Below are 12,877 nucleotides of genomic sequence, written 5' to 3'. Positions count from 1 at the left end.
TCTAGTATAGGTCTGCTTTAATCCTTTGGCCTTGTGCTTTGGTTAGAAGCTCACCGTGCTGAAAAATAGCTTGTATCGATCATTTACGGTAGGTGAAGGGGCTAAATTATTTTTCAATCCAATTTCATTTGACAGCTTGTATATGTCACTCCACGGACAGGAGGAGCTGCTTATTCCAGCTGCCTCCATATCTGCCCAGTTTGTCTTCCTTGTTTACTTTCTACCTGTAATACCAACTATAAAGCTGATCTATAATTAACATTCAAATCAACCATAATTAGAATGCAAAGGCTGCTGACGTTTTATTATACAGTGTTTTCTGCAAACATTTCCAGTGTCGATCAGATCTCATTATGTGTAAAACTTGATAATAGGCCGGCATAGAAGTTATTGAGTTTACATTTTATGGCTTAAATCTTATCATATGGCCTAAAAATAACATTTTTTCCCCCCAGTAGAGTAAAGTAAAAGTACACACATAAATATCGACCTACAAAAAATATAGTTCCATCATTACGTATTGAACTCGACGCAGTAATTATTGTGGCAGGCCTATTTTCTAACCCTATATATAGTATCTATAGATACTTGTACAAACATGTTTAGAAATTCGTGTTCTTCTTGTACTAGCACTTCTCTTTATATATTAAAGGTGCACTGTGTAACTTTTCAATTGTCCACTGTATAGTATTAAACTAAACTAATCTGTCTTGCATTTATTTACTACACGTGTTAGTTATTGCTCAAAAATATCTTAAAAGCTATCCATTCTTACTGTGAGTGGGGTCATTTCTCAACAAATCCAACCTGTAATCTGGTAAATCTATGGCCATACTGTGAAACATTCTAGGCGCATCTCCATGGAGACAAGCAGGTGACGGACCCTACAGCAAGTTACACAGTTACACAGTGCACCTTTAATGCTCCAGGATATGTAGGCTGTAAAATGTGTACTTTGAATAGAATCTTGCTTTTAAACCATAAATCGCTAATCTAATCAGAGTAATTGCCTTATAATCACAATTATACATTTGTTCAACCCTTGCGGCGATAAAACTTCACAGTTGTGATGGTGGGTGGCTCTGTATAATAAGTAACTTCTCCATGGGCCACCAGTAAAAACATAACCTGTGTTTAGTGTAAGCACGAGGGTGTTTACAGTGCAGCTCAGCGCACAACCTTCACTGCAGCGGACAGCAGCCCGGTGTTTTCATCTGTACACTGCTCACATCTATAGGTAGTACTTAAGTATGGTAAACAGAGAGGTGTGAGGCTTTGGACCCTCAGGCCAGATCTCAGACATTATTGCTCTTAACCAGGCATCAGTACTTTGTCAGAATTTATTGATAATCACTCACTTTCAAACATGAAAAAAAGAATATAAAACATATATGATTTAAAAGATGTTTAATAATATAGTTAATCCTAGTCTTAACTCCTTCAAAATGATATAAAATCCCGGGTACATTTTATAATATATTCAGTGTGGCTGACATTGGTGTTACTGAATCCATGTGTGTGCCCTTGCAGTTCTCTATTCCCCTGGCCGAGCGAAAGGGATAAAAGGCTTCTTTATGTCTGTGAAACCGGATGTGCCAGAGCGGTTCTGAATATTTATCAGTTTTGACTCTATTTTTTAATAACCACTGAATGATTTGAGCTCAGCTCTGAACGCCAGGCTTTGTGACATCCTGCCTGGTTTAGAAACAAAGATGAAAAGTGAAGCAAAGAAAACAGTGTGGATGTTTGTATGTGAATAACAAGCCCCAGAAGAAAGAGGGGCCTCTTTCTGCTGAGAAACATGCCACCTCTGGGAGTCCTAATCTCTTGTGTTATTTTCCCACAGGACTCGGGACCCAAATGTCACCCCCCTCGGACCGTGGGCTGGTCAGGGCCCAGCCGTGTGTGACAGGAGCCTGGAGCGCCTCTCTACAGCCAGCCTCCAAATTGGCCCTGACTGAGCTCTGCGTGGTGCAGCCGTGAACGGTCCTGCTATGGTCTGATGTCTCAGCATGGATGGAGTCAGTCCACAGACTGGCCACCACTAATGAGCGCGTCCCTCTTCAGCTGAGGACTAGCTTTTACAGGATTACTCCCACTGTTTCCTGCTCTTTTCCCAGCTAACGGTGTCATTACCAAATTCTTGGACATTTTGGCTCTATTTTTTGTGGATATATACACCATTTCCTTTTTGAAGTTTATTTGTTTGAATCCATCCAAGTTATTTTTTATTGGTTCTACTTCTGCTGTTGTGTTTTTCCACTATGGAGTTTCTGGCTGGATCGTGGAATAAAGGTTGGGCTTCATTCTTGCATTTTTGGTTGACTGTTATTATAAGCCTCCAAATGCAGTTTGGTCCCAGTACCTCGTGCCCAGTGGAGTGCCGCTGTGACAAACAGTTTGTGTACTGCAATGATCGCAGCCTGACCTCAGTGCCTCTGGGGATCGAGGAGGGCTACAAGATCCTCTTCCTTCACAACAACCAGATCAACAATGCTGGCTTTCCTGTGGAGCTTCACAATCTGGCCTCAGTAGAAACTGTTTATTTGTACGGCAACCAGCTGGATGAGTTTCCTGTGAACCTACCCAAAAACACTAAAATACTGCACCTTCAGGAGAACAATATCCAGACTATCTCCAGAGCAGCCCTGGCCCAGCTCACTCGGTTGGAGGAGTTGCATCTAGACGATAATTCCATCTCCACTGTGGGGGTGGAGGAGGGCGCCTTCAGGGAGGCAGTTAGTTTAAAACTACTCTTCCTCACAAAGAACCACTTAAGCAGCGTTCCCATTGGCCTTCCAGAGGACTTACAGGAACTGCGCTTGGATGAGAACCGAATCGCTGTCATTGCAGAGGAGGCCTTTCAGAATGTGACACGGTTACATCGCCTCCTGCTGGATGGGAACCTGCTGACAGATGAGGGCATCGCACCAGGCACCTTTCATGAGCTGACCAACCTCCGTGAACTGGCCCTAGCCCGTAACTCCCTCACATTCCCCCCTCCCCTCCTCCCCTCCCAGGCACTGGTCAAACTCAGCTTGCAGGAGAACCAGATAAACCAGATCCCTGTGGCTGCCTTCGCCGACCTCAGCCAGCTGGAAAAACTGGACATCTCCAGTAACCAGCTGCAGACTCTGACGCAGGGCGTGTTCGACGGTCTGTCCCGCCTCCGCCAGCTCATGGTGCGAAACAACCCCTGGCGCTGTGACTGCTCGGTCAAGTGGGTGGTGGTGTGGCTCAAGTCCCTGCCCCCCTACGTCAATGCCCGAGGCTTCACCTGCCAAAGCCCTGACAAAGTGCGAGGCATGGCCATCAGAGAGCTCACTCTGGAGATTATTGAGTGTCCCATTGATAAAGAGCAGCCCGCCTGGCCCACTCTGCGCTCCACACCCCCTCCTCCCCCCACCACTGCCCCTGTCACCACCATGATCTCCACCCTCATCACCACCTCTCTGCCATACTACTTTGACTCCCCGTCACCCCCCCTCCCACCCATCTATCACAACCCCTCTGGGCCCCTGCCCCCCTATGAGGACCCCCTTCAGATCTCCTTCCATGTGGTGAACTCCACTAACATCGAGGTGAGCTGGGCTTCCTACTTCACAGTCACAGCTTACAAGGTCACATGGGTCAAAAGGGGCCAAACCCAAATGAGTGAAGGAATGCAGGAGCGGACAGTTAGCGGCGACCGGAGGCACATTAGCCTTTCTAACCTGGAGCCCCGCTCTGTCTACCGGATCTGTGTGCATGTTCTGGACTCACTAAACTCCTATCGGCCCGGAGAGGACACTATCTGCTCTGAGGCCAGGACTAAGTCCACCTCTCCTAAGCCGACTGGCTCAGACCAGTCCTCTCAGGACAGCCTCAACTCCACGCTGCTTTTGGCAGGGATCATTGGAGGGGCGGTGCTCATCGTTCTCATCACACTGCTCAGCTTGTTCTGCTGGCACATGCACAGGAAGAGCCGGTCATCTTCCACCAAATGGAAATACAACCGAGGCCGGAGAAAAGATGACTACTGCGAGGCTGGGACCAAGAAGGATAACTCCATTTTGGAGATGACTGAGACCAGTTTCCAGATAGTGGCACTGAACAATGAACAGCTGTTGAAGGGCGATTTCCGAATCCAGCCCATCTATACTCCCAATGGTGGCATTGGATTTAGAGACTGTCACTTGAGTAACAACAGCATAGCCTACTGCAAAAGCAGCAATGTGCCCAGTACAGAGTTCTGCCACACGTGATGCTGCGAATAGTACAGTATAAGGAACACTTGCATAATTACACATGCACACTATTTGTGTAGACTACAAGCATAAAATTTAGTCAAATTAAACTGTACTATATATATTTCCAAGTTCTGTCTACAATGTAATTTATACTGTGGATAAAAATGTGGGATTCTCTGCTATCTTTTTTATTCCTAGAGAAAGTGTTTGCTTTTTTTATAACCAGCAGAGTTTTGAGAGTTGTTTTAATGGTCAGTACTGTACATGAACATGAATTTGTACAATCATGGCACCCTGGGTGTAGCTTCTTACAAATGCTGTTACAGTTGTAGAGCTGGATGCAGAGGGCTGGGATTCTTTGCTAACCACAGAAGCAAAAATATGGCCTATTTGTGTTTTTAGAAACTGCAATCGCTCTGAGATACAGCCCCACAGTAGTAACACAGCACAGGGCAAATCAAAACATGGCTGATTAGAGCACTGTGGAAATATAGCACTGGTTTTGTTGGTGGTAAGTTGTAAAAGCAGAGTTGAAGTGCACTTTCTTATTAATGGAAGCCGTGCAGGAAATGAACGGCAGTGGTAGTACTCACATGTGGGAGGTTGTGTCATCAGCGCTGGTGAAAAACCCTGGATGAGATTTCCCAGAAGTGCTTTAACAGTAAAAGCATCTTTGTCACACAGATTCACAGCTAAAGGTGGGCTCAGACCGAGGCATGAGCTAGTCTATGGAGTGTCAGCTTCTGCACATTCCTTTTTGTCTAATGAGCAGTAACACGACCAGGTTCAGTTATTAACACGAGTCTAAAAAGCAACAAAGGCTTTTTGTCTGTAATGAGCTGTGTGAATGTGCTGAGCCTCGCAAATCCTTTTGAAGAAATTCCCTAATTTGTTCTGCTTCCTTCTGCCGTACCCCCCTGTTATGACGAGTGGGGCCACAAGGGGGCAGCTTCCCTCAGTTTTTCTGAGAGAGAAGAAAGGCTCATAGATCATTTTTAAGGCGAGAGACACTACAGGCACAACTTTCCTTTTCTGCTTTTTTTTTTTTTTTTTGCTTTTTTGCTTTTTGGTGCTCATATAAGCTTTCATATGAAAAACAGCTTGCATCTAGAAATAAAAATAGTTTTAGTCTCATGCATTAATAGATTTAAATGGCAATTTTAATGACAATTTTCAATCATATCTAGCTAACTGAAATACTAAACATCTGAATATACACAATGGATGAGGATTACAAAGATATAAATAACAATATTCAGCAAGGCTCTATCATTTTTTTCAGAGTTATATGCCTAAATATATATCTAGACAGACATATATGTATCTTTCATTTAGTCAATTTGTACACATAAAAGGCCTTATTTATGTATGAAAACACTGCATGATCAAAAACTACAGTAGAAATCTGTAATGTATACCTTTAAATTTAAGGCTTATTTCCTCTTCACCTGCAGTGTCTCTCCTTAATGATGAGAAACAATCTGAAGCTAACCAGAGTTTCCTGTATGGCAGTCAAATAATATCGATTTTCCCCGACTATTATGAGAGTGGCTTGTGTGAAGGCAGGAAGTAATGTGATTCATTTTCTGATGGCTCACACTAACCGCTAATTATACACCCACTTATTTCAACCTTGTCCCAGCGTTCATTAGACTTTTTGATAAATTAGCAAATTACAACAAAGAGATTACACCCCGCCCCTGGTCCTTACAAAGCACAGAACGTAATCTTGACTGAGCAGCTCATCTAATGTCTCATCATTTATCCTTTTGTCTCCATTTATAAAACTGCCACGTCCTTTCAGCCTACTTTTGTCTGTATAGTGAACCAGCTCATGTCCCTCTCCCAAATTGTCGGCCCAAGTATCTGCATGGTTCTTGCAAAATTCTTTCACGGCTGAAGTAAGATACATATAAAGGCTGCTTATCGGGCCAGTTTTGTATGACCAAAGCAATGAAAAGATGCGACAATGGCAAAAATTATGATTAAAATGCAGTTTTTATCTTGCTTTTGCTTTCAAATCAGTACGGCATTGAAACTGAAACAACATTTAGATATTTACTAAAAGAGACGCATTTGCTTATAACATATCAACAACATTAGCATTTTTATACATTTGATAAACATGCCCTTGCGCATTCAGCCCGAAACGGTATCTAATTTGAAGAAAAAATACGTCATTTTGAGGAAGGCTTTATACCAATTATAATACGGACATTATGATAAAAATACACTATTACAAACATAGAGAAAGTTTGTCTAAAATGATTCTAAAATTCTAAAACTATTCACTACAGATCTAATTTGGTGTTGTTGGTTTTTCTCCAGTATTGATACTTTTGAATTAAATTCTAATGTCAGTCCTAGTTTAAAGGTGCATTGTGTAACTTTTCACCATGGAGATGCCATTGCTTCACCTGTAAAGTTCCACAATATGATATTAAATGTATATAAAAAGGATTTATTCAATTTTTGGTGTTTGTATTGCTCAAAAATACCTTTAAAAACATGCATTCTTACAATGAGTGGGGTCCCCTCTGCACAGATCTTACCTATAAATTGGCCTGGTGTCATTTTCTTGTTTGAAAAGTTTGAAAAGTTGAAAAGATTGAGAAGTTTAATGCCATACTTTGGAATTACTGAGGTAAAGCTATAATCTCTCCATGTAACTGGCGGGTCCTCTACCAGAAAAGTGACACAGTGCACCTTTAATTATTGATAATTAACTGCGTACCAAGTTTTTTCATGCCTCATTTGCTACCTATCCCTGTCTCTGAACTCTTCCTGGCCTCTATTTAAGCCTTTCTGTTCCTCCTTGTCTGATGGTGGTTTCTGCGTGTGAGGTTGCACTCTTGAGCTCTTCATTTTGCACTTCTTAAGACGACTTTATTCGATTTGACAAGATTTTACATCGAGGGGCCTAGCGTAAAAGATTCCCCACCGCTAACACTGCCTCCCCTCTGATAATCCTCAACCCAAAAAGGCAGGAAATACGCAGACCTGATTTTCTCCCGCCTGCAAGAAACTCACAGTTGGAGAGGAATTGCGTTAACTATTTCGAGAGTCAGCTGCTAGCACTGTGGAGTACACCTTATCAGCTTGGAACTAGGGCAAAAAACTGCAAAAAACGTGTGAAAGAAGAATTTGAGGTTTTCCAGTAGTAGTATCTGAAGTAGCAGCACTGTAATTCTAGTGTTGCATTAGATCAAAATCACGCGGCGGGCTAGTTCAAATTTTAACGAAGTCCACGCCTCCACAGTTGCAACCCCAGCCTTGAAGAGAAGCTTTCACATCCATTAGTGTTTTTTGGGGCTTTTTTAGCTGCCAGACTTTTTCTCACTCTCGCTCAGTCTTGTGTAATCTTGAAAGCTTTTGTAACATTGATAAAGTTGAGCAGGTACATTTTTGACATTTTCAAAATTGCATGAAGCACCTTGTAGCGGTTTTAACTTCTACAAACTAAATGGAATATTTTTCCCTTCAAAAAGCAAATGTAAAAGTGGCAGATCCCATCGTAGCTGGGGGGAAAACAGTGAAGCGTATAAAAAGATTGACAAGTGACAAGTAGTGCTATTTGAGGAGCACGCTACGCAAGCTTAAAGGTGCAATGTGTAACGTTTTTTGGTGGAGGGTGCATCACCTGCTTCTTTTCAAGGAGATATTGTGTGGAATTGATCTTATTTATAGCAGGTGACACCACAGGGCGAAGTTACATGTCAGATCGGTGGAGAGGCGAGCCCACTCACAGTAAAAATCTAAGCTTTTAGGTCAAATAAAACTCATGTTATTGAGTAAATGCTAAACCAGAGCAATATAATCTCCATGGAGACAAGCAAGCAGAACAGTGCAATCATGAAACAAAAATGTAAAACTTGATTCTATCAATGCGTAACATATATTTCAGTAGCCTGAAGATAATAAAAAGCAGCATATTTTTTAGAGAATAGAATGTAATTTTCAGCTCATTTGTAACTATTCAAAAAAGGCCCAATTTGCTTCTCTTTATGGGTTTTTCATTTTTGGTATATCACATAACGATTTTTTGAAAACCCTACCTAAAAGTGCACTGTGTAACTTTTCTAGTGAAGGGTCCATGACTTGCTTGTCTTCACAGAGATGCTTTTGCTTACTATTCCTGCTATTGTCTAGAATGTTCCACGGTAAAGATTAAATCTAGCTCAATGGAGACGACTAGGCTATATTGCAGATCAGATCAGATCATTGTATTTTTGAGCTGTAAAAACACCTATAATGAATAAATGTTAGGTTTAGGTGACAGACCCTCCACCAGAAAAGCTCTTCCGTGCACCGTAAAGAACCATCCATGTTTTTTGGTTGACACTGACGACTGGAAAGTGAAAAAAAAATAAGCTGCTGTGTTGTTTTCAGGGTTAGAATGAGAAAATGAGATGGCCATTTTTTTCTAAATTTAAGTCAATCCTTCCCTCGTAATTTTTTGTTTAGGATCCAGCCACTTTCAAGAGTAAAAAGCTGCACTTCCATGAATCTTACATACATTCTTATTCGAAAGAGAGCCCACTAAAACGACTGTTAACGTCAACAATCCAACGCATAATTAGTTTCCTATTTTAAGCTTTCCCTGAATCTTTAGATGTTGTTTTTGCTTTTACCATTTTTGGCTCAGGCTTATTTAAATCTTCTGTGGTTATCAAAGCATCTCCATTTTTCATTTGACCTTTTCTACTAATATCCACATATCAGCTTACCTTACGCATGCACTGTCCACGGAGACACGGTGGGTTTGATCGGCCAGCTCTTTGATCACGCCGTTGGCAATCATAAAGCTTTGCCCACATCTAGCAGTTCACCAAGGGGGGGTTCTATCCATAATTTTATAGTGCACCAGCTGACCTATGTTATATCAGAAAACACTTGAACATTTTAGCAGGCTTTTGTGTGGATTTTTGGATTTCGTTTCATCCCAGTTCGAAGAAATCAAATCGCTGTGATCGCCACGCCCAACATCGCCCCCTGTCTGTGAATGTGTACTCAAGACTTGCCTTACCTTTTATGTAGGAGGATGATCAGAGAGCGGCGTAGCATTAAAAACAAATCGAGCGCTACGACAAACGCTGCGCTTATGTAATCTCGAAAGCTTTCGTCACGTTGATAAAGTTGAGCAGGTACATTTTTGACGTTTTCAAAATTGCACCTTGCGGCGGTTTTAAGTTCAACAAACTAAATGGAATATTTTTCCCCTTCAAAAAGCAAATGTAAAAGTGACAGATTTCAATGTGGCTCGAGGGAATACGGTGAATCATCTTAAAAGATTGACAACTGACAACTGGGGCTATTTGAGGAGCACACTAGACAAAGCTTAAAGGTGCACTGTGTAACTTTTCAGGTAGAGTGTCCGCCACCTGCTTGACTCCATGTACGTTATTGTTTTTTCATGGAATGTTTTACAGTATGGCATTGTTTTAACTATCTCCATGGAGACACATCATTAGATCTGTGGAGAAGTTGGTCCGTTCGCAGTAAAAATGTGTCTTTCAGTTGCTTTGAGAGATAAAAACACACTTAAATGAACAAATACAAGCTATATCTGTTTAATGCCATACTGTGGAACATCCCAGGCTGAAGCAATGACAGGAAGCACGTTTCTACGACAGCAGTATTAGCAAGAAATGACAACACAAACGCGACGCGCAGTAGCTAACAAGTCTGTTCATCCGTAGTGTCAGAACCTTTAGCGGCACATAGATAATGAATCAAGCAGCAGAGGGGAGCTAGGGATGTTTTGCAGCGTGCATTATTTTTTCATTTTGCTTGATGTGAGAATATGGCCGTGAAGCTGTAACCAATGCATTCGATTTTACAGAGGCACTGCTCACAAACCGTTGATTACTGTTTCAGGGTGTCGAGATGAAAATTTCCAGCTAAGCTCATTGAATCCAATATTATGTTTAATCACTGAAAGGTCATTTCAGACAAAACAAAAGTTGTTTTAAATGAGTTTGTGTCATCGTAATGCCTTTGGACACCGTGCATTTCTTCCTACAAGGCAAATCCTGCACTGCAAATAGACAGGAATTTCGTTTCTATGTACTGTAATAGATTCATAGTCTTTCATCGCTTCTGGGTTTTCATGTTTTTGTTTGTAGAGTCATTATTCTTTGTCAAATTCATGATTTACAGATTTAAGATGGCAATTTACGGCGCATGTAAAATCGGCGAGTGTTCATCGTCGCAGTGTTAGCCATCCACAAGCAAGACCTGTCCTAGGAACCAAAGTTAAATTTCTGTTCTCATGACGAACTTTGTTGATGTTGTTCCATGTATGTGCCTTGAGGTTGAACTTACAATGTAAAGTCCTTGAAACCTTTAAATGTTTTTGCACAAACTGTAAATACTTAAGTGAAGCTTTTTGACAATAAAAGAGCCATTGGATTTAAGCGATCACCTTTTTATTTGCAAGAAATCTCTGTGTAAGTGCTAGCCTAAGCCTTTCTCATGTCTAAGGGGGGAGTGTGTACGGATATGGGCCTTGCTAAAGCTATTTTGGGTCAGACGCTGGTAATTCTGGGTCACAGATTTTTGCTATACCACACCAAGTTAAGCTATCCTCTTATTTTGAGGCAGGATGCTTGAAACATCTTAGTGTAGCCACCACAGCTTAGTGAAGAGTTAGGAGAAAATCCAAGGTACTGAACTCTTTCTACTTTTTTGGCAAACGAAAACAAAATTGAGTTATTTTCGCAAATTCTTGTATTGTAATAAGTCCAACTCTCTCCTTCCACTGACCACATCCCAGAGCTGCTTAAAAACATTCAGTGAAACCTAAGCTAAATTGACTAATGTAATTAAAATCAACAAAAGCCACAAATGCATCACAGGAATGGGCGCCTGTTTTGCCATAGAAGACTATTTTGTTTTCGCACAATTATCGTCGGTTATGAAAGAATTGCAGCAGTGGTCAGCAAATTAGATTGAGGTACTTTTTACCGAAATATAAATCATCAAAACATTCCTGAATCCCAGTTTAAAATGTGAACAGTGCTGTGGCTCTGTCCATGTTTGATTTTACTGTTGACAATTTTCCACCACTTAACTTTTATGAGTCGTACTTAAGCATGTACAATCACTGTTTAATAGCAGAGTAAACAGCAGATAGGATAGTACACTGACTGTATTTGCAGTATGGTGTATATTTATTTCATATACTGAATTAGGTAGTTGACATATCAGAAAAACAGTCATATTTCAACAGATGTACAAAGTTTGAATACTGACTATATCTATAAAATGTTTTAAAAGACTATAAAAGAGATGATTAACAGTAAAACAAAGAGAAGCTTGCAATGTATTCTACCAAATAATGGTTTAAGGCAGAAAACTCCAAACTATGCTTCCCTTCAGACCAAGTCCCTCAGACCAATTTTTTTTCTTAACCGTCCTTATTCCTGAAGAACTGGCCTCAAGAGCACATTTTATAGTAAGTTTAAGAATCTACCTCTTATAAAAACAATATTAGCAAGCTTTTTAATGTGTACTATTGAGTTTCAAGCCTAAATGAAGGTCTTGGGGCTTAATCTAATCTCTGCTAAACACACCCACTTGAATTATTCACTGTATTTATGACCAGTCTATGGCCATCGATCAGTCCTACGCTTTGTCTGTGCTTCAACATGTGGCCTTTAATCGAAAAAAAAAGTTGTGACACTCCTGGATTTGACTTGACAGACCATTTGTATTTCATGTGATGCTTGAGGCTCATAATGATGGATTTCCATAATATTATAATATCAAAATACTGCCATTGGGGCCATGCAAAAAATATTGAGATATTCTTTATAGTCAATATCACACAGCTTTAATACTACCAATTGTAAGTTGAATGGATATTTTTACTAGTAGATTAGGGCTTGAAATTAAGCATTTACAAGTACTTGCCTGGGCAACTGGCTATAATTTTTTACTTGCCCGACACCCAGATCTACTTGCCCGGAAAAACAAAACAGTGCTCAGTTTATTATATATTTTTAAATATATGCACAGGCTAGTGTCGTAGTACTCTAGACCATTTTTTAAGGTCTTGGTCTCGTCTCTTTTTAAAACATCCTACCTGTCCAGCTGCCTCATGTCAGCGCACTGCTCCTTACCTTTTCACTCTCGCTCCTCCCTGCATATAATGCAAACGGGCTTCCTCCTCAATGCCCACATATTAGAAGAGTAATACAAAATGTGAAGCAAAAACTAATCCAAATTTATATTAAATTGTTGGCACAAAGCAGGACTTCTGCTACATGTGGTTGAAGTTTGCCTAATAAAAGTGCTCAAAATGCATCTGTATTTGTAATGATGTGCGTTTGATTAATGTGCAGAGGCTTAAATCCCACTGCAAAACCAGTAAGAGAATGTAACTCCAGTTAGAAACTTGACAAAACAGGTTTAAAAGTCCTACTAGCTTTATTCACTTGGAAGCAGTTTTGTGTAAAATACCAGTGGAAGTTCTCTTAAAGAACGCGTTCTCAAACTGTGGATGAGAGCCCAAAAAAAGGCAGTGTTCAGTACAGTACAGTTTGCTTGGATTAATTTAAGCTTAAATACACATTTACCAGATAAAAAAAAGATGGATTTCAAAAAAATATTGATATATATATGTGCTAAAATAACTGTAAAATGCA

General features: G+C 40.6%; 1 protein-coding gene across 6 annotated transcripts in view; it reads left to right on the top strand.

The window, feature by feature from the left end:
- flrt2 (fibronectin leucine rich transmembrane protein 2) overlaps positions 1-10,629 on the top strand; it is a 126,221-nt gene extending 115,592 nt beyond the window's left edge. For 5 of the 6 annotated variants that reach the window (XM_055149482.1, XM_055149481.1, XM_055149479.1 and 2 more), the window contains one exon: positions 1,847-10,629. In XM_055149482.1, the coding sequence (XP_055005457.1) occupies positions 2,265-4,244 (1,980 nt within the window). In that variant the 5' untranslated portion in view covers positions 1,847-2,264 and the 3' untranslated portion in view covers positions 4,245-10,629. Of the gene's footprint in view, positions 1-47; positions 89-1,846 lie in introns of those variants that run through there. The other variant, XM_055149483.1, reaches the window with a different exon arrangement.
- Positions 10,630-12,877: the final 2,248 nt, after the last annotated feature.

This window comes from Boleophthalmus pectinirostris, unplaced genomic scaffold, assembly GCF_026225935.1.
Source record: "Boleophthalmus pectinirostris isolate CB_2022bp ecotype Guang Dong unplaced genomic scaffold, ASM2622593v1 HiC_scaffold_13, whole genome shotgun sequence".
NCBI classification, from domain to species: Eukaryota; Metazoa; Chordata; class Actinopteri; order Gobiiformes; family Gobiidae; genus Boleophthalmus; species Boleophthalmus pectinirostris.
This window is presented reverse-complemented; position numbering and strand designations above follow the sequence as displayed.